The following is a 25,311-nucleotide window of genomic DNA, read 5'->3' as shown; positions in this document are numbered from 1 at the left end:
GGAGGCAATTTGCACTAATCCTTGGTTTTATATCCTCTTCCCAGCGTTTGATTTATTGTGTAAAAAATAAAGGTCAATGGTCCTGAACTTGTCAGGAGAATTACTCTACATTCTCAGTCATTGCCATTTCTCTCTTTCTCCGATCTATGTAATGCAAGACTTAGCTGCCAAAGTTTTAATTCTTTATGTCTGAGAAGAATGATAATGGCAACTTTTTTTTTTGCGTTTCATTTGGGCGGTTTTGTAAATTTAAGTAGAAAGAGCTAAGATCAGCAAAAGGCTACTGGGTTATTCAGAGTCGTCGTTCACAGCGTGTAGAAAAAGGAGATACAGCAATCAGCCTCTTTTATCCACTCTTGTCCCCCTTCTCTTTTGTGTTTCAGAATGATCGCTGCTCAAGGCAGTAGCCATACCAGGTGAACAGAGTGGAAACAAATGGGCGACGTTCTTACCATGCACTGAACAGCGCGGCATCAAGCTCAGCGTCCTGGGAAAATGTCTGCTTGCAACACCTTCACTGAACACGTCTGGAAACCTGGTGAATGTAAGAACTGCTTTAAGCCAAAAAGCCTGCATCAGTTACCCCCGGTATCTGAAAAAAAAACCCTCTCGCATGACAATCTGAAAACCAATGTAAACCAAAGTAACAGCCAGCGTGGTAGAAATACGGGAAGTTTCCGACCGCCTGTGGCAAAGAAACCCACGATAGCTGTGAAGCCCACCATGATGGTGGCAGATGGGCAAGGTGTATGTGGCGAAGTCGGCGCGACAGATCATTGCGAGAACAAATCGGTGCCCGCTGCTTGGAACCGAAACAAAGCTGTCTTGCACAAAAAAACACTGAACAACAATAACGAAGATGAAATTGAAGGCTACAGCCACGTTCCTCGGCCTTACGGCAGCAGTGACGGTGTAGGTAAGATACCAAATAATAATAACAATGGACTGACAGAAGTTTTGAAGGAGATTGCAGGTTTGGATACCGCACCTCAGCTGACTGGAAGCGAAATGAACTCGAGAGAAACCTTCTTGGGAAGAATAAATAATTGTTATAAAAGATCGTTAGAACGAAAGATTCCTCCAAGCTGCATGATGGGTGGAATGAAGGATTCGCACAGCAAGCATGTTATTCTGAGTGGAAGCACTGAGGTAATAAGTAATGAAGGCGGACGTTTCTGTTACCCGGAATTCTCTAGTGGAGATGAGAGTGAAGATGACGCGTTTTTTGGCAGCATGCAAGAAGAGCATGAGAGCTGGGATGAAAGTGATGAAGAGTTGCTAGCAATGGAAATTCGTATGAGAGGCCAACCTCGCTTTGCTAATTTTAGAGCTAACACTCTGTCTCCTGTTCAGTTCTGCGTTGACAAAAAATGGAATACCGTGCCTCTTAGAAACAAGTCCCTGCAGCGGATCTGCGCTGTAGATTACGATGACAGTTACGATGAAATTTTAAATGGTTATGGGGAAGAGACTGTGATTCTGTACGGGCAAGAGAGCATGCAGAGCATGGTATCTTCTGATTCTACATCTCCCGATTCTTCTTTGACAGAAGAGTCTCGTTCTGGAACAACCAGTAGCTCTTCACAGAAACTCTGTAATGGAGGATTATCTCCTAGTACTCCCCAGGACATCAAACTGATCGAACCAGAATATGAAAGCCTCTGTGATAGTCAGCAAGTGAAGGACGTGTCAAAAGCTTCCAGGAATGTTCCAAAGAGTATAGAAACCCACAAGGCTGTCCTTGCTCTTCGGCTGGAAGAGAAAGATGGCAAGATTGCTGTGCAGACTGATAAACAAGAGAATAAAGGCTCTTCAGAAGTTAGCAGTCAAGCAGTAACTATAAATTTGGTGCCTGTGGAAGAGCAAGCTAAACCGTACAGAGTGGTGAATATGGAACAGCCCGTTTGCAAGCCATATACCGTAGTGGATGTATCCGCAGCCATGACTAATGAATGTAAGGAGAGTCAGACTGAAACCTCAGAAGCCAAAAATACATCGTCTAGCCCGAGTTCGCCAGTAACCCCGGGCACACCTATTATATCCTCTGCAGCATCACCTGCACGAGTCAATGCTAATCTGAAAAAATCCAGTGCAATCAGATATCAAGAAGTGTGGACTTCTAGCACTAGTCCAAGACAGAAGATACCAAAGGTGGAGTTAGGTGCTAACAGCTCTGGACCTTCTGTTCCTCCCAGGAAGACAAGCCACAAGTCGGCTCCTACTTCACCTACAGCTACAAACCTTTCTTCTAAAACTATCCCAGTTAAGTCTCCCAATTTATCCGAGATAAAATTCAACAGCTACAATAACGCTGGCATGCCACCTTTTCCCATTATCATTCACGACGAGCCCACTTATGCTAAGAGTTCCAAAAATGCCATTAAGGTTCCGATCGTAATCAATCCAAATGCGTATGATAACCTGGCTATCTACAAAAGTTTTCTAGGGACCAGCGGAGAACTGTCCATCAAAGATAAAACTACCAGTGTAATAAGTCACACGTATGAGGAAATAGAGACAGAAAGCAAAATGACTGAAGCCATAGGAGGCAAACCGACTGAATTTTCACAAGCAAAGGGGGTGACCAATAGCACTGAATGTAGGCTCGGTTCTGTGGCTCAGAAGGTGCAAGAGTTTAACAGCTGTCTCAGTAAAAGTCAGATGTCGCCACAGAGAAGTCATAGTTCTGACCACAGCTCCCCGTCGAAAATTCAGAAGACAGCACAGGAGCCAGCAGATGCATCACCGGAGGCTTCTGCTACCACTGGCAGCAGCGGTAGAGAGAATGCAAGCACGGTGCTTTCACAGATTGTGGCTTCCATCCAGCCCCCACAGTCTCCTCCAGAAACACCACAGGCCGGAGCCAAGTCTTGCAGCGCAGAAGAACTGTATTCCTTACCTCCTGATGCAGATGCTGCTAAAAACACCCTCGTACGACCCAAATCTCTGTTTACATCACAGCCTGAAATAGAGCCGTCCAAGACCACGGAAAACACTGCCATTAAAGTGCAGAAAGACACAGCTTCGCAGCCAGTTGCCACCAACTCCCCAAAGCCAGTGAGAGGCACCCCAAGTACCACAAGTCCCAAAACAGAACAAGCACCACCATTTCCTCCTCCGCGGTCCACGTCATCACCCTACCACGCAAGTAATCTGCTGCAAAGGCATTTCAGCAACTGGGCCAAACCAAACAGTCCCACCAGGTCAACAGAGGCAGAGTCGATCCTGCACTCAGAAGCTCGTCGAGCTGCCGACGCAAAACCCAAACGCTGGATATCGTTTAAGAGCTTCTTCCGCCGCAGAAAAACCGATGATGAGGACGACAGAGAGAAAGAAAGAGAGAAAGGGAAGTTGGTGGGTCTCGATGGAACTGTAATACACATGCTCCCCCCTCCTCCGGTGCAACGTCATCACTGGTTCAGCGAAGCCAAATCAGAGTCCAGCGAGAAGCCATCCATTGTTTTCATGTATAGGTGTGAACCAACACAAACCGAACCAAAGGTTGACCATCAGTACAAGGGTGGAGTGGAGTCTGCTATTGCAGATGTACTCGCAAAAGATAAAGGAGAAACACAGGAGAAGTCTCCAGAGAGCTCTGAGCAGAAAATAACGAGCCATCCATCACCACCTCAGATCCTGAAGAAAATCCCCAGGTAACCGTGCTTTCTATTTTACTCACTCAGTTGTAAACTGTACGGTGTATGCTAGCACTAAGGAGGAAATGAGGGGTTTTATTACATTGTGTACCTGTCTCAAAATATATTTATTTTAGATATCTTAAAGCGTATTCTAAAAATCTTTTCTTGATATCATTTATCATTAAGAAAAAAAATTACTAGGGGCAGTACCTACTATTTGGTGTTTGTGCCTGCAGGTCCATTAATACACTGTGATAGCCATGCTACATTGAATCAGATTCATTTTCCTGAATTTCTAGTTGAATAAATAATTCTTATGTTATGGGAAAGCGAAAGAATTCCTCTGCAGAACTAGAAGACAACTATTGAAAAGAGGACTGGAGATTAAAAGCTCTGTGACACATGAAAGGTGGTGCACTAGCTTTATCTCACAGGCACACGATAACAAGAGGTGCCTATTAACTTGATGCTACATTGCAGCATCTCTGCCGTGCTCCAGAAATAAGCCACGTGAAAGAAGTAATCATAGGAGGAAATTATCTGTAAAATAAGCAGTCTACCTTTTGCATGGCCTTTAGTGGGTAATATGCTTTGCCCCCCAACGGTGTTGGATTCAGCAGAGCCCACTGCTTCTTTTTTGCCCGACAGTTTTGTTTGGTGATCTCTTTTTGGTTTTTATTTTTAATCATTATTTACCAGGATCATTTTGTTTTCTTTAAGAATATTCAGTCAGGCTATTTATTTTGCTCCTATAAATTCCTGGTATTTGAATGGCTTCGGTCATGGTTTGTTCTGCTGTCAAGGATACACACGTGCTGCTTTGCTTATGTCAAAGCATGACACAGATGAGAACATTTTCAGATGCTTATTGTTTTCAACACATCACGGAGTTCTCACAGTGCATGGCCGTGCAAAACTTAGTGGGGCTGGAGATGCTTGTTGCAGTCCATCATGTAGACATAGTTTGTGTTTCACTGCGTGCAGGCTACAGCTGTGGATGTGTTAGACCAGATTTCACAAACCAATTCCAGAATAACTTCACATTGGCATCGTTCATTGCAGCAATAACCTAATGGTAGGAAATGGGACATTCCATAAACTCTGTGACTTACATGTGCAAGCCTCACCAAATGCATCATGGCAGTGCCTTTTGGGGTTTTTCCTCCTTTACTGTCCTATCTGTTAGAGAAAATTACAGTGATTTTTAGTTAAATGATTTTAAAATTGACTTAAGCAAACAGAAGTCCCTGAGTGAGCATAGTTTACTTACTATAAGCTGATTGTTGTTTTCCTGGAAGTACAATATGTAAGTCTTAGCTGACCAGCAGTGACCATTGCATCAAGAGGTGATAAATCTTTTTAGATCACATCTTGGGAAAAGCGGTGTGACGTTCTTGTGAAGGACAGGATTGCTTTTCAGATTGCTTGCCTTTTGTCAGACCTGGAAAGCCTTGGGGTTTGTAATGTAATGTGTTGATAAGGTTTAGCATAGTGTGATATAAAACTGGATTCTGTAGATTTAAATTTGAAGCAATTGCTCCAAATACAGTGTGTGCTATAGTTTAAGGCTGAAGACAATGCTGAACATGCCCAGGGCTGGAATAACTCTTCACAGGAGTCTAATCTTCTTTAAATTAAATGGGGAGAAATAAGCAGCTTTGAAGAACCAGTTGCATCGGAGAAGTTTGTGCCCTCAGTGTCCTTTTAGAGGAATTCATATTTTCCATTATCTTCCAGAGGAAGTGACTTTGTGTCAACACTGTGTCAGCAGAATTACCAAATACATTTCCCTCAGGATGCTCATTCACTTACGTGTGCTACCAAAACAGATTGTGTGGTTACTTCTGGTGAGCAGACTGAGGAGATGATCCAAGGAAAAGTACTGCTTATCTCGGTGGTAACCTGCAGTAAAAGACCAAAGGTTGCACACGCTGTTGGCTCTTGTTCTTAGACTACCCTAGAGATGGTGCTGTTCTCCTGTTTTGTGTTTTTGTACCTACTGGAGTCCCTTTGACCCATACTATTGAAGGCAGGTGATCATTCCATGCTACTTTATTCCAAAAGTATTATTACTTTACGTTTTTCTGCAAGCCACGGTGATACAGGCAAAAAGCAATTCTCCCTGGTGACAGTCAGGATTTTCCAAACATTAGAATTGAAACGTCTTCTTCCTAATGATATTGTTCTGCAGTTTCGGAAAGGAAATACACTGAAATACTCCAAAACACATGGTTAGAACACTGGACAGTGGGTATCTTTATTTTCAGGTTTTTTTTGTTAGCTTGATGAATTTTTCATACTGTTGCAGAGACAGAGAAACCAAATACTGCCCAAAAAATGAAGGAATTGTGTTTAAGAGTTTTGTCTCTTCTTTTTAATGTGCCAGGAGGTGAGGATCTCACATGGTTCCATTTTCACACAGTCAGAAGTTTCAATAGGCAATGCTATACTTGTTTTCTATTAACCCATCAGATGTTTATGAAAGGTTAGTGTTAATTCAGACCAAGATATGTGCATGGAAAAGGTATTTTAAGCTTGCCATGGCTTAGAGGGAAATGGAAGATAGGAAGATAGCAGTCAACAAACGTGACACGTTTCTGAGAATGCCAACAACAGTAAAGTCACTGAAAAAAAAAACAACAAACTGATGACCTGGAAAATAAGATAAGCTTTAAAAATGTCAAATTACTGAAGAGTCTTGAAAGCAAATTAAATAAATGTACAATATTTCCTTACTATTCAATGGATTACAAAGCCGGTAGAGATTGATAAGATAACCACAAAGCAGGTTTCTCTGGAGGTATTTAAAGTTATCACCAAAAGACATTTTGTCCTTTGAACGCACTGGCAAAGTACACAGCAGTTTGGGAAAGCAACATGAAAGAAGTGGTTCGATTTTATCCATGTGGTAGTTCTTCTGTTTCAAGCCAGGCTGCATGTAGAGTGGTTTACACACAGTAGCAGCTTTTTAGATAGAGCCATTTCCTAAAAGAAAACTGCAGCTCTGCCTTCTGATTCTTCTTTTCCCATCTTCATAAACCACGTCAGAACTGAACTAAAATCGTTCAGCACTGTTTGTAGCAAGCAGCGTCTTGTAAATCAGGGTACAAGTGAGTTGTGTGCAGCCATTTCCATTCCAGTTCTGTATTCACAACCACAAGTCACTTCTTATAGTCTCTGTGGGCCAGAATTGGATAAACTAAAGATAAAACTGTATGTTTACTGACATATTTCAAGTACCGAGGTCTGTGTATTCTTTCTATTCTGGTTTAAGTAAGAAAGCACTTCCTCAAAGCTGAAGCAGGGATTACTGACCTCATTCCTAAAATGATGGTATCTTTGTCAAAAGGATGTGGAACTAGGTTAAGAGTCAACAGACATGAGTTTTCTTGTCCCATAGCTACAAAAGACCCCTACCGTTAACGACTTTCAAAATGAGTGAAATGCCTATAATAACTAATGTCCATAGTAAATAATAAATAATGTCCGCAGTTGTATATGTTTTGAAGATTTGTTGCTTAAAAACCATATTTCTACATCAACATTTTGGGTTTCTTTTAGGGTGTTTTGTTTTTTTTTAATTAAAATAGCCTGTGGGAATTTCACTGGGCGTTTTAATGAGTTCTGTAGGTATCAGAGGACAATGCGTGATCCTCAGATGCTTTTTGATGTGCTGATTGCCTTGAGGTTGCTGAATACTGTTCAAACTGCTTTAAATTACAGTAAGCCAGTGTTACACCAACAAGCCGAATTAAGAATCGGATTTCTGCATCTACTTAGTTGAGAAAGACAGCTCCAATGAGGTGATTTAGATCACCAAGACTTAAAAGGGCCCCATATGAATTTGCTCATCCATAAGTTTATTGGCTTCTTCTGTTACATCACTGTTAAGTAAGGAAAAAAAATAAAAGTAATGGGGATGGTAGGCTGTGCCATAGTATCCATCATCCATGGCCTGGACCTCACAAAGATGAGCAGCACAGGGAATACAGCTTACATGCAGACCTGCTTGATTTAGTGGATCAGGAGCCAGGAAATGTAAGAGATACCCAGTAAGAGCATGACTGGATTTACTGGCATTCAAAAATGTAGTCTTCTATTAAGGTCCAAAGATGGGCAGGAATAATTGCTACTATCACATCCCATTTTCTCAACATTCAGATAGCACTTGTGAAAAAAACAAAACTTTAATATCACAGCAAGTCTGTATTTAAAACTTGGGAGGACTTCTTCCCTAGTCTACAGGACCTCTTGTACTGGTGTTAAAGAAGGGTTGTCACCTGAATGCAAAACCTTTCACGTGTAGCTTACATCAAGTGGTGGGGAGAATTCAAGGATGCTTTTGCAGGAAGTTCCTTCTTGAGCAAGTCTACTGAAACTGAAAACATTTCTACCCAGGAAGTTCAGGTGGAATTAACAACTCTGCTTTCTTAATTTGCTTTTCTCTAGTTATCAGCAGGGTGTTTTTTATCTTTAGTCAAGAGTCCCACAGTAGTTTTTAAGAGTATTAGCCACCTATCTCACCTTGTCTCATCAGGGATGAACCGTTGAGAGATTTTTCTCCGGAATGTCTCTGTTAGCCAGCAGAATCAGAAATTATGTATGCTCATTAAGTGAGAAGTGAGGTGAATATTTGAGGAAGATTTGTAAATGCAGAGAGCAGTTAAAGAACCAAGTGGAAAGGATTTTATTCTTCAACATCTTTATCAGTGACATAGGCAGTGGGATTGAGTGCACCCTCAGCAAGTTTGCTGATGGCACCAATCCATGCAGTGCAGCTGACACAACAGAAGGAAGGGATGTCATCCAGAGGGGCCTGGACAGGCTTGAAAAGTGTGTCCATGTGAATCAAATTAGGTTTAACAAGGCCAAGTGTAAGGTGTTGTGCTTGGGTCACGACAATCGCAGACATGAGTACAGACGGGGAGAAGAACTCATTGAGATGAGCCTTGTCCTTTATTGAGTAGGACTTGGGGTCCTGATGGACATGAGCCAGCAGCGTGCTCCTGCAGCCCAGAAGACCAATGGTATCCTGGGCTGCAACAGAAGGGGGATGTCCCGCAGGGAGAGGGAGGGGATTGTCCCCACTCTACTCTGCCCTTGTGAGGCCCCATTTGGAGTACTACATCCAGGCCTGGGCCCCCAGTACAGCAGGGATATAGAGCTGCTGGAGCAGGACCCAGAGGAGGGTCACAAAGATGATCGGAGGGCTGGAGCACCTCTCCTATGAAGAAGAGTTGAGCAACCTGGGTTTCCTCAGCTGGGTGAAGAGAAGGTTCCAGGGAGACCTAATTGTGGCCTTCCAGTACTTGAAGGGAGCTTATGAGCAGCAGGGAAAGCAATCTTTGCGTGGTCTGATGGTGATAAGACAAGAGGGAATAGCTTTGAGCTAAGACAGCGTAGATTCAGGTTAGGTGTTAGGAAGAAATTTTTTACTCAGAGCATGGTGAGGCTCTGGATCAGGTTGCCCAGAGAGTTTGTGGAGGCCCCACCTCTGGAGCCATTCAAAGCCAGGTTGGGTGGGATCCTGGGCAAGCCTAGTGCTTTGCAACCCTGCCCATGGCAGAGGGGTTGCTACTGGGTGATCTTTAAAGTCCCTTCCAATCTGAGCCATTCTATGTGTATCATCTATTATTTCACAAATTTTGATTGATAAATGGCAAATTGTGTATTACTGTTCTTAACTCCTGTAGTACAGTCTGTAAAACGGGAAGACTGAAAACGTAAAAATGGACAAAGAAAAATGATTTTCGTAATGCACAGTTAATCTGTGGAACTCACTGCCATTGAGTTTCACTGACGCTAAAGAGCTTAGCAGGATGTCTCTGCTGGATTAGGAAATGTATTCCCATTATCCATGCAAACATTGCATTACAAAGACTTTTAAAAATAATAATAAATGAATACCAGTTCTCATGCTTCAGGAATAAGCTAACTTCTAAATAATAAGAATTGGGAATAAACTTTATGGCTCAGCTATTGCGGATTGCCAGTTGCAAAGCTTCTTTCACTTTCCTCTTAAGTGCCTCTGGCTGCCAAATGGCAGTGATGAAAAACTGAAGTGCACGAACCACGGGAAGGGATTTTCCCTACCCATAGAGTACTGTGATTTGCAGAGATAAAGTGTTCTGTGCTTGGAATGGGGGTTTCGGTCTGAGTTGACCTTTGGCCACCCCCAAACCATTAACCTCTGCATTTTTCTTCAAGTGTTAATCAGTAAATTTAGGCTTTGGTTTAGCTTCGTTAACTTGAAACTGCTGTGGTCCGAGGGGGTCTCAATAAGATCTCCTTGAAACTATATGTATCTATACAAGTTCCACAGACATTTGTGTAAAGCTGAGTCACCTTTCTTGTCAGGCTCTCTCATCTCAAGCTGTGTGAGTGCAATGGATTCTTGCTTTGCTAATGTTCCCCGGGAAGGAGTGGGCATCAAAATAATTTCAGTCTCAGCTGAGTTTAGGGCCTCATCCGCTCTTTTCTGCGCTTCTGTTGCTAATTTCTGCCTCTTGGACACAAGAGCTGCCTTACACAGAACCGCTTGACCTCTAGATCTGACCCAAGTCCATGAATGCACTCAGAATCACTCACTCCTTTATCTGCCTCGCATTCATTGCCATTTATTAGTCACCCTGATGGAGACGGCACGCACTGAACATGAGTCGCACAATGGCTGCGGTGCCACCGTTTCTATAACTAGTGACACATTTACTGTTCCCAGAAGGCTGAGGCAGGTTAGACCACGTCCTCTTGTAAAAACTTCAGAGCAGGATAAGCTGAGGGAAGAAGCAGAGGCGTTTGGCCCTGCAGAAAGCTGCTTTTAAAACAATTTTGAGCTTGTACGTGTGTGAACCTCAAGTATATGATTTCAGGAATGTGTTATCTGAAGGACAATCATTGTTATGTCAAGTTTTTTTTTTGCTATGCATAACTTCAGCGTGTTGAGAAAACACGTGCTGGCTGTGTACAGAGGGCTTCTCCCTCCTCCATTAACAGAATCATTTGGTTTCTGCCCTCTGTGCCTGAGCAGCAGAGCTCTCTAAGGGAAGTAATTCATTTCCTGTGAAGTTTGTTTCTGAAATAAAGCACAGGAAAGTAAAAGGCTCGGACAGAGGAGACGGCACCCTCTATGGCAGAAGCTAAATATGTGCTCTTACGCAAGGCATCCAAGAATCCACCCTGGCAAAATATCTATAAATATCCCAAATAAGGGGATAGCTTTTCAGTATCTCCTACAGTCAACAAGAATATATTAATTTATAAAAAATCAGGCTTTAATGGTTCTAGTCTCAAAGAACAGCTTGTTTATCAGACACCCTGCTCTACTTTTCTTAGATGCTAATATGTTTTTTAACTGTTGAGACTACTGCATGAAGCAAAAGCAATTGTCCCTTCGGTTCTTGTAGATTAATGAGCGAGGAGGTTTTCCCCCTTTGTTCCCTCTGTGTGATGGCAGAGGTGATTACGGGCTGGCTTTTTGCTCGTTGAGTCAGCATACATATGCTCGATGTCTCAGGATCTCTGTTAAGTTACAGGGAGACATTTCCTTGCAGTTTTCGTGGCTTGACATCTCCTTGCTGGAATTTAATATGTATTTGGTTCAGACGCTAAAATGGGCTGGAATATCAGCTCAAGATGTTCACTTACTTTTAGCAGTGGGCTCGTCTGAGTTCTTCAAACCCCAGCTGAAATCTGAACCTGCTTTTCCTTAGCTAATTAACATGACTAAGACCATAGCTGTCATACCAAAAGCCTGATGCAGTGGCTTGTGACCTGCTTTCCTTGAGTGGAAGCAGTGGAAGAGTTAAGAAGGCAGGGCTGTAACTAAGTGCTTTCCCGGGGCGCTCTGGCAAGTCCCTGGGCCAACCCCCGAAGGTAAACATGAAGGTGCAGTAGGTGTATCACTCTGTGCAGAGTTCAGCCTGTTGCTTACAGCTTGCACAACTTGTAGCGCATCAGAACACTGTGGAATCAATGGCTCGCCAGAGTTGCAAGACATGATTAAAAGACTCAAGAAGGCCCTGAAAGAATTTCCTTTAATGGGGAATTGTGTGAGTGAGTACAGTGGGTGAGTTGGTTTTTTTTCTTTCTTCCTTGGCGCTCTTGGTTGACGTTGTTTGGCAAAATGCTTCCGAGCTTAGGTTTAGTGTATGTGCTTGCATGTGTCTGGTGTGGAGAATGAGTCTGCTCTGTACCGCACCTATGGATACTAAACAACGTCTTGGAGATGTGGTAGTGCTGCTGGGTGGCAATGGCAGGGCTGCAAAGCTATTAGAAACTCTTTCTTCTGAAAGAAGACTTCCTTATGGAGGAGCGCAGGTATGTATGTAATTCACAGCAGCTACTTTAGTAGGTCTTCAGTTTAATCTCTCATCTTAAGAGCCTTTCCACCGCTTTAATTTCACGTGCACTCTGAAATTATCGTAGGTTAACTCTTTAATGTGGGGCTGTTCGGGGCACGTGGAACGTCCCTTCACCCCATCGCTATGCACGGTACTAAAAATGAACAAAATGTTTAGTGCTGATTAAAGGCTACAGCTATTTGAAGTGATGCCATTTTATTCTCCTTTACTAACAAGTTCTAATGAGTTCTGTTTGCAACTGCCTGCGGTTAAAATTCATGAGTCTGAGGGCAGGAGCAGCATGTGCGTGCCGCGCCGAACACGGGGCCTTGTGTTGTGCACACTGTTGGCATGTTTTAACCTTTGAAGTCAGTTTGGGATTGATAGAAGATTGTGTATCGTGATTTTCAGTTATTTTGGCTCTGGATTAGAATAGAGCGACCTATGCTTATCACTCATGTTAACTCTTTGAGGATATAATCTCCGCTCCCACTGCAAGGGTTTGTACCATGGAAACTCAGCTGCTCTGCCTGTTTCAAAAAGGGGTTTTTTTGTTGCTGTTCATCAGAAGTTGTATTGATTTAAGTCTTTAGCATAAAATTAAACACCTGCTTACACGGTGTGGAGATCATCTTTTGAAGGAAGTGCTCACCCCTGACCCTTATGGAAGGCACGAGTATTTAAAAGTCTTCCTGCTCCATTTGATCAGGCTGGAATAATGAGAACTAGTGGATAGGACAGGCACCCTGAAGATTTGGCTCTAATCAGTATTTGTTTCTGTGAGGGAGAGAGCCTAAAAATACAGAAAAAATTTTGGTCTGTCTCTGACACGTTACTGATATCTGCTGCTACATTTTCAACAGCACTGTTCAGTATTTTAATAAACCTGAACACAGTACTTTTTTGATAAATTGCATATAATTTTTAACTCCTATCGCAGTAAATATATCCACAGAAGCCAATCGAATCCATCGTGTTTGTGGTTCTGTGCTGTAAATAATCATAGCTTGATTAAAACTTCACAACTAAGAGCAGGCACAGAGGAATGTTTTCCAGGCCTTTGTGTCTGACCCAATACATGAGAAGATCAATTTTAATCCTGGAGAATTTTCAATGGGAAACTGACGGTTAAGTTTCCTAGTGTCAGTTCCCAAAATCCTACCAGTATATGAAAATGCATTAATTAAGTTGTATGCATTTATTGAGTCCCCTCACTATACCTTTGCTTAGGCAAAATTATTCTACACTTTAACTTCTGTCGCTGTTGTGTGAGTCCCACACCTTTTCTGCAGTCATCCCTGCGTACATATGTTGATTGTGGTCAGCTGTAAAACATTTTATTATCTCTTTTGTATGAAAGGTAGGAACTATTTTTACTATGTGAGTCGATTTCTTATTAAGAAAAAGTGTTTTAGAAAGTTATTTGTAAAAGAAGAGGTGGGCAAAAGGAGCTTGTTTCTTAATTTCATTCCCTTGATACGTAGTGCACAGTCTGGTGTTTTGCCGTTAGGATCTATCTTTGGTCTCCAGATGATTTTGTTCTGTTTCTTTCAGTCAAGTGCCTGATGATACGACACTGGAGGACTTGTCCCCTCGTGTCCCAAGAGCCGTGTTTGTGAAGCAGGACAATGGTGGCAGTGCCTCAGTCATACCAGTGTCAGCTGCCCGTGCCCCTCAGGGGGAGGAGGACAAAGAAGAAGCTATGCATCCTTCTGACTTGAATCCTTGCAGTGCTACGTACAGCAATTTAGGTAAGTGCATACTTACAGAGCAAAATGTGAGCTAGATCCGGATGTGTATGAAGAACCTTGTCTTTCAAGCTACTCAGTTTGCTTTCATAAAGTTGGTTCCTAAGGATACACTTGTAATTTCTATTTATAGAAGGTTAAATTATCCTGCCTCGTTCTGAGGGATACAACCAGGAAAGCAAAGAATAAACTGACTGCATTGGGATGGCTCACACGTAGAAGACTTTGCCATGTCCTTACGTGCTTGAGAGATTGAGGACCAAAGATTTAAGCCATCAGGTGCACACGTTCCTTAAATATTCAGCTGTATTGTTGCATATTTTTGCTGAAATGCAAATTAGGGCCTGAGATTGCATGTTCTTATGATAAACCATAATTAGGTTCAAACTTACTGTTTGTGAAGCATAAGGAGGAAAATGTCCTGCCAAGGAATATTAACATCTTCCAAGAAATAGTAATTCAAGAAGAACTAACATTTATATTTTTATGGTGGGGTTACCCGAAGACCTGATTAATTACTTTCTAATCATAGAGATAGATGTGTAGGTCTGCATCCATCTGTTTTCCATATTTAGGACATAAGTACTTTACAGATACAGTCCAGACAGTAGATCTAGCTACCTAAACCTGCTGACAGCCTGGTTAGCCCATATTCCTAACCAACTAATATTTTTCTATATGAAGCCTACTGTATCATTTAATGCATGAAATATCTCTTCCTTCTCGAGAGGAGATTGCTGTTTTGTAGCCACAGTGCTTCTACAGTCAAGCTTGCGTTTCACACGCAAAGTAATGTCATTATGATTCCTTTATTTAAATCTTTACTCAATTTCCCTTTGCAGATGTTAGGCCTGATGGCAGCTGCTTCAACACAGAGTTAGATGTGCTTTTGTCTACAGACCTCCTCCCACAGCATCTCACAAAGCGAGAGTAGTAAACTCACGTGAAATGTGATGGTAAAACATCATGAAACACTGGAACAGGTTGTCCAGAGAAATGGTAGAACATTCATCTGTGGACATGCACAAAACCCACCAGGTTCAGGGGGGGATTATGAGAAGAAAGGAGCATTTTATTCCAAACCTTATCCACGTCTTCAGATCACATTCAGATTTATGGTCACTGGAGTAAATTTTAGATATGAAAGAGTTAAACTAACTTGTAGGCTTAGCCTGGCTTGGCAAGCTTGCTGCTCGTTGTTAAAGCAATGCTACCCTAAATGGCATTGTGTTCTCTGGCTGCAGCTCAAACTTTTTTCTTCGAGCAGCCTCACTTCAGAATTCAGATAGCTATCAAGAAATGACAAGGTAAGGACACAGAGCAACTCTTCACTCTTCCACCACCCCAGCAGCAAAATCATGTATGTTGTAGAGTTAACAAATACCAATGTATGTAAGTGGAAGGACAATAAGGAAATATGTAAGATAATTAAGTCAGATTGTGCTTGCTTTTGTTTCAGCTGCATTTGTATCTACAGTTACCTTTTTATGGTTATGTGCTACAGTTTGTTGTAGTTTGGAAAACATACAGCAGTTTGCTGTAGCAATGAACATAGCAATTTGCAGCATAATGCACAAGATTGCCTTTTTAAATACCATTCTAATACACACTCTCATCTTTTTTTTTTTATGGAAGAGCAGACAATATCATATCCTTACTTTGATAAGTGCCTTGTCTTCTGTTGTGATGTGTTGCGTGAAATTTTAGGAACAGAAACAATGGCAAGATTGATAAATTTTCATCTGCGGTGAGGTAGAAGTTTACAGCAACACCATCCTCAAATATGTTTGGTTTTGGCCTTTCCCTGCTCTTGCAGGAGTTGTCCCATCAGCAGTTTGCAGTCCTGCCTGCAAGCAATTATCTGTCAGGTTCCAAACTGCAGATGCAAAACTTGAGAAAGCTCATTTATAAAATACAAGCCAGGGCTCTGCAAGCCATAAAAGTCAAATATAATGTCAGCTGTAGCTGTAACTTCCATCTAATGTCTAAAAGTAAGTAAGTAAATCTGCATATGGAATAATTTTATAGTATAGTGTGCGTGTACTCACTGGAATTTCTGAACGTACCTGTATTGCCTAGAAGATACTTTGACTTGAGACTTTGGGGTTGTTCTCTCATGGTTTGGTTGTCTTTATAAGTCAGGGTGAGAATTTATTAAGGAGTGATGTATTTTATAGTAGTATGAAAGATCAGTATAACCATCTCATATAAAGAACCTTTACCAAATGCATCTATTCTATAATACAAATGCATATGGCGAAGGATGATCAATCTCCAAGCAGAGCAAAGGCAGAGAGGGATAATGTCTGCCCTGGAGATGGCCAGCTTCTAGCTCTTAAGGATTTTACTTGATGAATGCTGTAATCAGCTTTCATGTGTGGGTTTTGTAACATGAAAAGCAGGTACACGGACACGGGCATTACTGCAACACCTGACTCCATTCCTGGTTGTGGGGATAAACAAGTAAGCAGAGCCCGCCAGAGCTAATGCTATCAAACCACTCCAGGATACAGCCATGTGGTCAGCCCAGCCCTAGCTCAGGTTTCCTGCAGGCACATAAGGAGCCATTCAAAAATTTCCCTTCCTCACTCATCTCTAGAGTGCAGAGACCGTGGTTTTCACCGTAACTGCCCTGGGACTTTGATAGATGTGGTCTTGGAAAGTTGGTTACCCATGTTGTATGTGTATGATTATTTTTGTTTGCTTTTCTTGGCAATGCAAACTGTGAAAATTTTGTAAAAACAATAAACTAGTTACCTAGAGAAATAAAGTGAGATCTCTTTTAGGGCTGATTTAGAATTTCTTACCTCTGCTTGGTGTCCAGAGACTTAAAGCATTAACATTTCAGTTGTGCAGTAAGACTCCAGTGGAAGATGCTGTACTGTAGAATTACTTAAAGCTCTCTATAAAGCTGCTGACTTATAAAGAGTTAATTTTTTTTCAGCCTTTGAACAGTGTAGGAGCCCTTGAAAGATCTTTAAGTGGTAGCTTGGTATTGTGCCTGTTCCTCCTTTTCATCTTGTAGTGTTGCAATGTCTGTGCAGTGGGTGAGGAAGCTGAGTGGAAGTGTCCAAGGGGAGAATGAAGTAGTAGGCAAGAAAAACAAAAAGCAAATGCATTGCCAGTACTTGTGTGCAAACGAATGTTCTTGTGGCTTCAAGCACAAACAAAACTTCAAAATAATTTTTTTCTTACCAGGCAATGATGTAAAAAATGTGCATGCTAAATCCGTGCCATGCTTGGGGAAGGCTGAGCTGGAAGGCCTGGTCATCTGGGTGTGAAAGTAATGTCCAGCATTAAGAAGCCAGCATAAAAGCAGCCCCAATAGTGTTTTTCAAGCACTTAACCCACACGGATTGCATTCAGCATGGAAAACTGGTCCTCGTGGCAGGAAGCTATGCTGAAACATGACATGCTTTACAAACTGCTTTTCCCGAGTTGGGACTACTTGAAAAAGAAACTACCTCATGACTTGATCTTGCACTTCTCTGGATCTTGCTACCCTCTCAGACATCTGAAAGACTGATTCCTGGTTATGAGAAGCTCCTCTCATTGTGTTTTTATGTCAGCTCCGAAAGCTGTACAATAGCTGAAGTAGTGAAAGTCACTGGTTGCAGTTGCAGCACTCCTCTGTGTGAATGGCTTTTGGAGGACAAGGCCATTTAAGCAGGCAGGAAATACAGAGGCAGGAAGAAACACTTACAATTCTTACCTGTCTTGGAGAGGGTTTTGGCGGCTGCTGCTCTGATTTGTTTTCCTGCTGGTACAAGCTCAGCAGTCACACAGACAAGGCAAATTAGGAAACTGCCTCCTGAGATAGTAGGCTTTGTCCAAACCCAACAACTAAGTCTATTTTAGCATAGGGGGTAGAGGGTAACAGTTATAAAACAGGCAAGTGATCTGTGGTACAGAACATTGCTGGGAGGGGGAGAACACAGGTCACAGATTTTGTAAGGGCAGAGAATGGCTGCATAAGGTGACGTGTTGGGATCAGCAAGAAAAACGGATCCGAAGGAGAAGTGAACTTGTCTCAGTGTTACGTGTTGGAATGTGTGATTCTGGTGTGCAGGTATCAGTTCTGCTTTTGGCTGTGAATCGTGGCACTCCTCGTGCCTGCAAGAAGTACATTTCTGATGCAGTTTCTTTCCTGCTCAGCTGGCACTAGTGTTAGATGCTGCCCTGCATCAGATGGTGACGGGGGAGCAGCGTCTGCAGAGCACGCACACTGCAGCACAGAGGTCAGAAAGGAGCAGCAGAGGGTCCTGAGTGTTAATCTGCTTTTTTTTAAGTGACCTTCACAGTGGTTTGAAAGAGAAAAGGGGATTCTCTGGTCCTTCTAGCCTTGGAGCATTTTTATTATGTGTGAGCTAAAATGTGGTGACCCACGGGAGTAACCCTGTGCAATTTTCCATGACAGTCAGGCTGAAAAGATCCACCGCCAATGCAAACACCAAGTTAGCAGAATTCACTGCTCATAAAGGCAGTTTTCAAACATTGGAATATCCAGGGCTATCACTAAATTCATCCGGCTTTTCTGGGGCTTTCTTGAGCTTAAACAAAAGATAGAGATAGCACTGTCACTCGTGATGTCTCCTTGGAATGGTTGAAAAGGGAACGTTGGAAATTGAAGGCTTAGGACTGTTCTGTTTGTGGATATAGCTCTCTCTTTAAGGATTCAGCACATACTGTCCCTTCCCAGGACAGCCCGGCAGTTGTGACATCTTTCTGCGGGCTGTTCCCTTCCTGGTAAAGATGCTCATCCACAATTACGCAGTGAATAATTGTGTTTCATGGCTGCTACAGCTGTAAATGTCAGCTCCCCGCCGTACTGTGATTGTCAGTGATCCTCATAGGAGCAGGAGAAAATGTATGGAATAATTCCTCTGAAAACAACAGTTGATTATTAAGAGGGGAAATTCTCATATTGATCTGAGTGACAACGGTTGACTTGTCCCAAACAGCAGCGAGTTGGTCATTTCTATGGTCTGTTCATTGGGTTTTTGGGTCATTAGTTGGTTTTGTTTTTACTTCTCTTGTATTGCACTCAGTTATTCTTGATTTCCATGAGCTCTGTCAGTTATAAAACATAATTATCCACTCCAGAATCCATGCAAAACACATCAGCAGCAGTTTGTCTTCTCTAGAAGCGCACATCTTCAGAACCGGCTGGCCCCTCTGAGGGAATCCCATGCTGTTGTACATGAAACCTTCTGTGTGGGAACTCGCTGACAGATTCTCTGTCAGGGTGTCTATGAACTCAGTATTGCCAGCTAAGGTGCCCAGTGTAGGAAGGAAACTCAATTAGAACGTTATGGTTGGGGATGGGTGGCTGTGCTGAATTGGTGGGTAAAAGGTATGTATGCATTTGTAATATCAAACTGTGATCCTGCTCTCACTGAAACCAGGTAGCAGTGTGCTTGTCAACCTCTGTGAAAGTAGGTGCCACTTCTGTGTTTTCAACTGAAGGATCTGCTGGAGCAATCTTACCTTTCTGATACGGCTGCTGAAGTTGTTAAATTACAGTGTTTGTCTCTGAATTGTTCTGTTCTACCTTGTGAAACAGTGCTTTCATCCTCTTCAGCGCATTTCAAACTGAAGCGATCGAGCTCCTTAGAAACTGTTATGAGGAGATATAAAAAAGATCACCTCGCTTGCTATGTACCTTCACAAAAATAGTACACAGAGCCACTTAACAGCATCCACCCGTCGTTTCAGTGCATCACAATAGGAAGCAAAGGATCCCATTACAGATGTTTGGCTGCAGGCGGAACTGAGGGAGGCTGAGCATAACTACTGAAGCTGAAATTGACCAGAGTGCCAAAACTGATATTTGGGTTTTGCTTGCACATTTTGTAATTAGTGCCATGTGATATAAAATGCAAGCACTGTCAGCACGGGAACTGATCTTAATATTCAGGCCAAGGTCAAATAAAGACTGGCTGTATGTGATAATAGATGCACGATGCTGACTTAGTCATTTTCCTTTCTCATTAGTTCATCATTTCAGGTGTGCAGTCAGGTTTTCTCCAAATGGGAGGAGGGAGTTCTAGTCATCTTCTTTCTTTACCCTTCCTAATCTTGTTTGCAGAGTGCAAATATGAGCAGCAGATGCAAAGTACTTTAATCTTCCGTTACTGTTCTTACAGGACAGTCCAGAGCAGCCATGATACCGCCGAAGCAGCCGAGGCAGCCAAAGGGAGCTTTGGACGATGCCATTGCCTTTGGAGGAGTAGTGGACCCAGAGACAATGAACAGCTTACAGCCAACACCACCTCCACTGCCCAAAAAAACAATTCTGAGAGCTAACACAGAGCCGAGTCCCAGGGATCTCCAGAAGCAAGCTCTCGAGAACAACCTGTGCATTGTGGCCAATCCCACGTACGACATTGACACCAACTGGGAAGCGAGCAGTGCCTGCTCCTCAGTCAGCTTGGAGCTCAAGGCTCTGGACAACGAGTCAGGAGATTCCTTGGACAGGCCTACGGAAAAGTTAAGGACAACCACCTCAGCAACTAACAGTGTTTCCAGCCTAACCACTATCAGTATTAAGGACCGTTGTTCCAACAGCATGGAGTCTCTGACGGGGAGACGTGTCTCGCAGTCTAAGCAAAGCAGAGGTGTCCAGAAGCCACAGAGGCAAGCACTTTATCGAGGAATTGAAAATCGAGAAGAAGTGGTAGGTAAAATCCGAAGCCTGCACACTGATTCACTGAAGAAGCTGGCACTTAAATGTGAAGATTTGTTCATGGCTGGACAAAAAGACCAGCTGCGATTTGGAGTAGATAGCTGGTCGGATTTCAGGCTCACCAGCGACAAGCCGTGCTGTGAGGCGGGTGATGCAGTTTACTACCCGGCTTCTTACGCAAAGGATCCTCTCAACAATTACGCAGTCAAGGTAAGAGGGGTTTGAAAAATGGTGACCCTAGACATCAGTGACAAAAATGTAGCAACACCGCCCTGGTTATGGTTGGTCCTGCAGTACAGGTAAGCATTACTTATAGTGCTGCATGAAAAGTAATCCCAAAACTAAGGCTTTTCCTTCTGTCAGGAGCCATGCTTGGCACTGGCTCCTGAAGGTTCATCTCTTTTTATTGTGACTCGAAAAATGTTAAAGCAAAATCAATGCAACTCAGTCTTTATTGCAGTCATTGTTCAGTGAAATACTGAGGAGAAAGCTGTAGTATATTCACGTTGCTCAGCACTTTTCTGGGAACTTGTAATACCAAAACTTCACCTGCATGCAGATTAACCTGTGTTCAAATACTAAGTCAGACGATAATAAATCAGCATTCTTAATTATTAAAAATGTCCCACTTTTAGAGCCATGCAATCTTAAATGTAAACTCCAGAGCAGTATGTCTTTCTGGTCTCATACCGATTCCATAATTGTCACCAGCATTCATGAGCAGCCTTTCAAAATCTCTGTTGAGCCATCAGTGCTGCCTTATGAACTGTACTATGGAAAAGCAGCTGAACTTGTCCGCTTTGACTTTGTTGCGTTTTCCTGAAGAAACAATTGATTTGTCATTAGGTGACAAATACAGACTCACTGCTATACATTAATGAATAGTTGGCAGCTATCTCGCCAGGCGTTGGTGCTTCTTAGCTTTTATGTAGGTTATTTTTTCTGAGCACTGCCTCTCCCCAGTTCTCAGCGTTTGTCAGCGTTTGTCGGGTAGGAGGACAGTGGGAAAGACAGTGGAGAGTCACAGCTCTGTCAGACTTCCTGTATGACCTTGGGCAAACCACTGAGGTCCTATCTCCTCCTTGTTGAAACTGAGATAAAGCAGTTGTTACCCAACACAGGTGTGAGACATAAGTCATTGTTCCATATAGAGCATGTTGACATTCTCGGAAAGGTGCTGTTTTAAAGGAACCAAACGTTGCTATCACTCCTGCACGACTGTTTACAAGGAAGATATAAAAATAAGTGAGTAACAGAGAGGTAAGGTTGTTGCAATTGATAGTTTCACCTGGAAGGGCATTTTGTTAAGGCAAACGTGTGGACACAGTCATATACATTTCTTTAGTAAACAAGGCCCTCATCTGGGAAAGATCTGAAATTAGATATGGATGCTTTGTAGCTAAGAAAAGATGAGAAATAAGATGATGAATTTATCTGCCAACCTGGTCTAGTTGCAGAATCGACTTTGGTGTTACTCAGGTTCTTGCTGGTTTGCTTTTAATACGGTGATGCAAAAAGCATTGCTTTTGGGACCTGAAGTTGTAACTTTCTATATAGGCAGGTTTGGGTTATCACTACTGTGGCTCCTCTTCACACAGTGTCTATGAAGTACTGCCTGATAAACAGGACCTATGCTGTTGTTTTTATGACATTTAGGCAGAGAATAGATACCTTGTACAGAGCCAGTAAGACTAGAGCATGGCAATGGCCGAAGCAAATTTTTTTTTGCATTGTTAAGAAAAACAGTTCTCACACCACAGAAATTTATGATAGCATAATAGAAGTGACAGTCTCAGACGTGAGTGAAGTGCCCATAACAGTATGATTGAGCTGGAGGTCGCAATGAACTGTTGTGCTGTCATGGGAAGACAAAAAGTTATTCTGGGAAATGCCCTCCCTTACGGTTAATGTGATGTCGGAGGAATCTCACCACTGATACTCTCTGATTTCTTCATAAGCCAAGCAAGACCAACGTACAGGATTACTGTTGTATTTTCATTTTCTCTTTCAGATTAGGTTCTCTTTAATTCTACGCTTCTTTGGTAGTTGTTTTTATTATCGCGTTCTCTATGATAATGTATTGAATTACATTGCCAACTTTAAACTACAGTTCTTAGATTTCTCCCCTTACAGTGAGTTCATTTCAACATTGTTTTAACACCTGCTGCTGGGTTCAGCTTTGACTTAAAGTCATTGGCCCGGGATCAGATTTTGACAAAAGCTTACATTGCTCTTATATCACAGGGATTGTTCAAATTTAGTTGCAACTGACGTACCAGATTTACTACCCTGAGTATTTTTTGTATGAGCCCAAATGACATCGTCATCTACCTCTGACAAATACATTTCGTGTTTCTGTCATTTTAGTCCTTTTGCCCCAGAACAAGATGGCAGAAATGGTGAGGTGAAAACTGCCGGTGTGCCTAGTGAACCCCAAACCAAGTTTTCCTATTATTTTTGAGCACAGAAAAGTAGAAAAAAGAGCCTTAGAAATGCACTCGGAAAGTACGGAGCCACATCTGCTGATTACTTACATTTGTGTTGTTCTTTTGAGTTTTGCAGAACTATCCAAGCAACACTGGCTAGCAGTTCAGATAGTTTTAAGTTCTCTGATTTTCCCATTAGATTGTGATCGTATTTTATTATTATTACTACACAGTTTGTAAAAATCAAGAGATTTTCCCCCAGAAGGTACTGAAGGTCTTCAGGCATGTAAACTGACAAGTATGGCACTTCAGTGCAGGTGAGTGTACCTGTTCATCCTGGTGGTATCACCGAAGATGATCCAATAGATTTGTTGGAGAACGAGTGCAGCTCTGCCTGGTACCAGCATTAGAGGAAGCATGGTTTGTACAGGTGTGTAGTTTTAAAGCATTGTATTTTTGCTTCTCCTTCACCTAATGTGTTAGTAAACAGCCTTTACTAAAAGGGTGCAGGGAGTTAGGTGGAAAATATTTTGACTGAATCAGTATAACAGTTAGTCACAGTCAGAAAACAGTGCACTTTTCCAGATGTTAAACAAAAGTTCACTAACAAGAAAGGCTTTCATACCATTCCTCTCTCTGAGGTATTTTTCCTTCATTCAGTGTAAGTACTGTCTTCTAAGCAGCCAGAAGATCTGGGATGGTTTGGGTAAGCGCCCACATGCAACCACAGACATATCAATAATTCCACATATGTAATGAAAAGATTAACACCAAAATAAACACACAATTGAGAACCGACTTTCTGTACAAAGTGGACTGGACAAGTCCAGTTCTTAACAATCCCTGAACAGACTTCGTATGGCAGCAATATCCCAGGGATCTTAAAATAATAATAATGATCCGATTAGTCAGCATGAACAATGTTAGACAACATTAATTACTGTGCCACTGAGGTGGAAGGAAACAACTTCTACTTTCAATATCAAACTCTCAAGGAAATTATAGTGCAATATGATAAGCACACATAGTAATCATGGTTCAGAGTCCATGCAAAAGTAAAGAAATCAACGAGCTGAAGCTGTGGCCTTCATCACACGTGTTCTGGCCATAGACACGTGCTGCAGTGCAGGCCAGGTAGGATAACAGGACTTGCAAAGGTACAGACAGCTCCAAGTGAGCAATTAAAAATGTATTGTTTTGATTGCTTCAGGGTGGCAGAAGTTCTTCGTGCAGTGAAACATTGCTACTAAGGTTCCCATTCCATGTATAAAGTAGAGCAATGCAGAAAGAAATGATGTTGGCTGACAGTTTCCTAGTTGCAGCTGGCAATTATATTCTTGTTATATTTAGGTTGTCACTTGGTGTGCTGAGATTTGTTGGGTTTCTTTGTCAAGGCAGTTTCCCAGTGGAGCCTGCAGAGCTCCTCTCAGATGTCACCCCAGAACGTCATGCTGCAGATGAAAATAAAGCCACCCACGTTTAAACTTCAGCCCCTTCCAAGTTCAGTTGTAATAGTGCAGAATTCTATGTTCTGGCACATCATTAAAAAGTAAAAGCTCTGTTTGGAGGCCAGATCAAGAAAATGAGGTCAATCAGAGATCAAACTGGCCTCCTCGGAAAGAAAATATTGTGCCAAGAACAAGCTATCAATTTGGGATTAGCAAGCTTTCATTCTACACAGAATTTCATTTGCAGTTGTCGCTCTGTGTAATACAACAGAGCAGCACAGATGGTGCTGCCTTTGTCATCTTCCGTGTTTCTCATTTTCAGCACTTGTAAATTCATTTCCCACAATATTCATCTTACTTTAAATTCACTGATGCCCTGTAAAATGCATAGGACAGAGTGGAGATGAGATTCCCTGCTGGTGAAATGGAAGGCAGCCTATGGCACGGTAGGCTACTGGATCCATAATGGAAAAATAAAAGTTAATGCAGAACAGGTTTTGAAAACTCTGAAACATTAAAATCTTGCTTCTTTGTGAAGGAGAAAAAACGTACCAGTAAAAGAATATTGAACTGGCAGAAGTAGAGAACTGTGTCCTGTCCAAATAAATATGACCAAAGTTTGGTTCCTATGGATGGACGGAAGAGATCAGTCCATACCAAGTCTGAGATGGCCTCATGAGACCGAATGTGTACAAGTCTATGGGGCCAGACAGCACGCATCCCAGGGCCCTGTGGAAGATGCTGATGTGGTTACAGAGCCGCTCTCCATCATATCTGAAACGTTGTGGCTGTCAGGTGAAATGCCCAGTGAGTGGAAGAAGGGAAACATTGCCCCCATTCATAAGAAAGGGAAGAATGAGGAGCTGGAGAGCTACAGACTGGTGAGTCTCACATGTGTACTCGGAAGGATCATGGAGCAGATCCTCCTGGAAGACGTGTTCAGGCACATGAAGGATGAGCAGGTGATCTGAGACAGCTTTACTGAGGGCAGATTGTGCCTAACCTCTCTGGTGGCCTTCTGTGAAGG

General features: G+C 42.4%; 1 protein-coding gene across 2 annotated transcripts in view; it reads left to right on the top strand.

Moving 5' to 3' along the window:
* Window positions 1-386: 386 nt before the first annotated feature.
* PEAK1 (pseudopodium enriched atypical kinase 1) overlaps window positions 387-25,311 on the top strand; it is a 31,551-nt gene continuing 6,626 nt past the window's right edge. Inside the window, exons 1-4 of one of the 2 annotated variants that reach the window (XM_065733578.1) lie at window positions 387-3,653; window positions 11,587-11,703; window positions 13,532-13,728; window positions 19,872-20,620. In XM_065733578.1, coding sequence (XP_065589650.1) covers window positions 496-3,653; window positions 11,587-11,703; window positions 13,532-13,728; window positions 19,872-20,620 — 4,221 coding nt within the window. In that variant the 5' untranslated portion in view covers window positions 387-495. The remainder of the gene's footprint in view (window positions 3,654-11,586; window positions 11,704-13,531; window positions 13,729-19,871; window positions 20,621-25,311) is intronic. The other variant, XM_065733579.1, reaches the window with a different exon arrangement.

The sequence above is a fragment of the Cyrtonyx montezumae genome, unplaced genomic scaffold, assembly GCF_038088225.1.
Source record: "Cyrtonyx montezumae isolate F1298 unplaced genomic scaffold, pur_monq_1.0 scaffold_17, whole genome shotgun sequence".
Classification (NCBI taxonomy): domain Eukaryota; kingdom Metazoa; phylum Chordata; class Aves; order Galliformes; family Odontophoridae; genus Cyrtonyx; species Cyrtonyx montezumae.
This window is presented reverse-complemented; position numbering and strand designations above follow the sequence as displayed.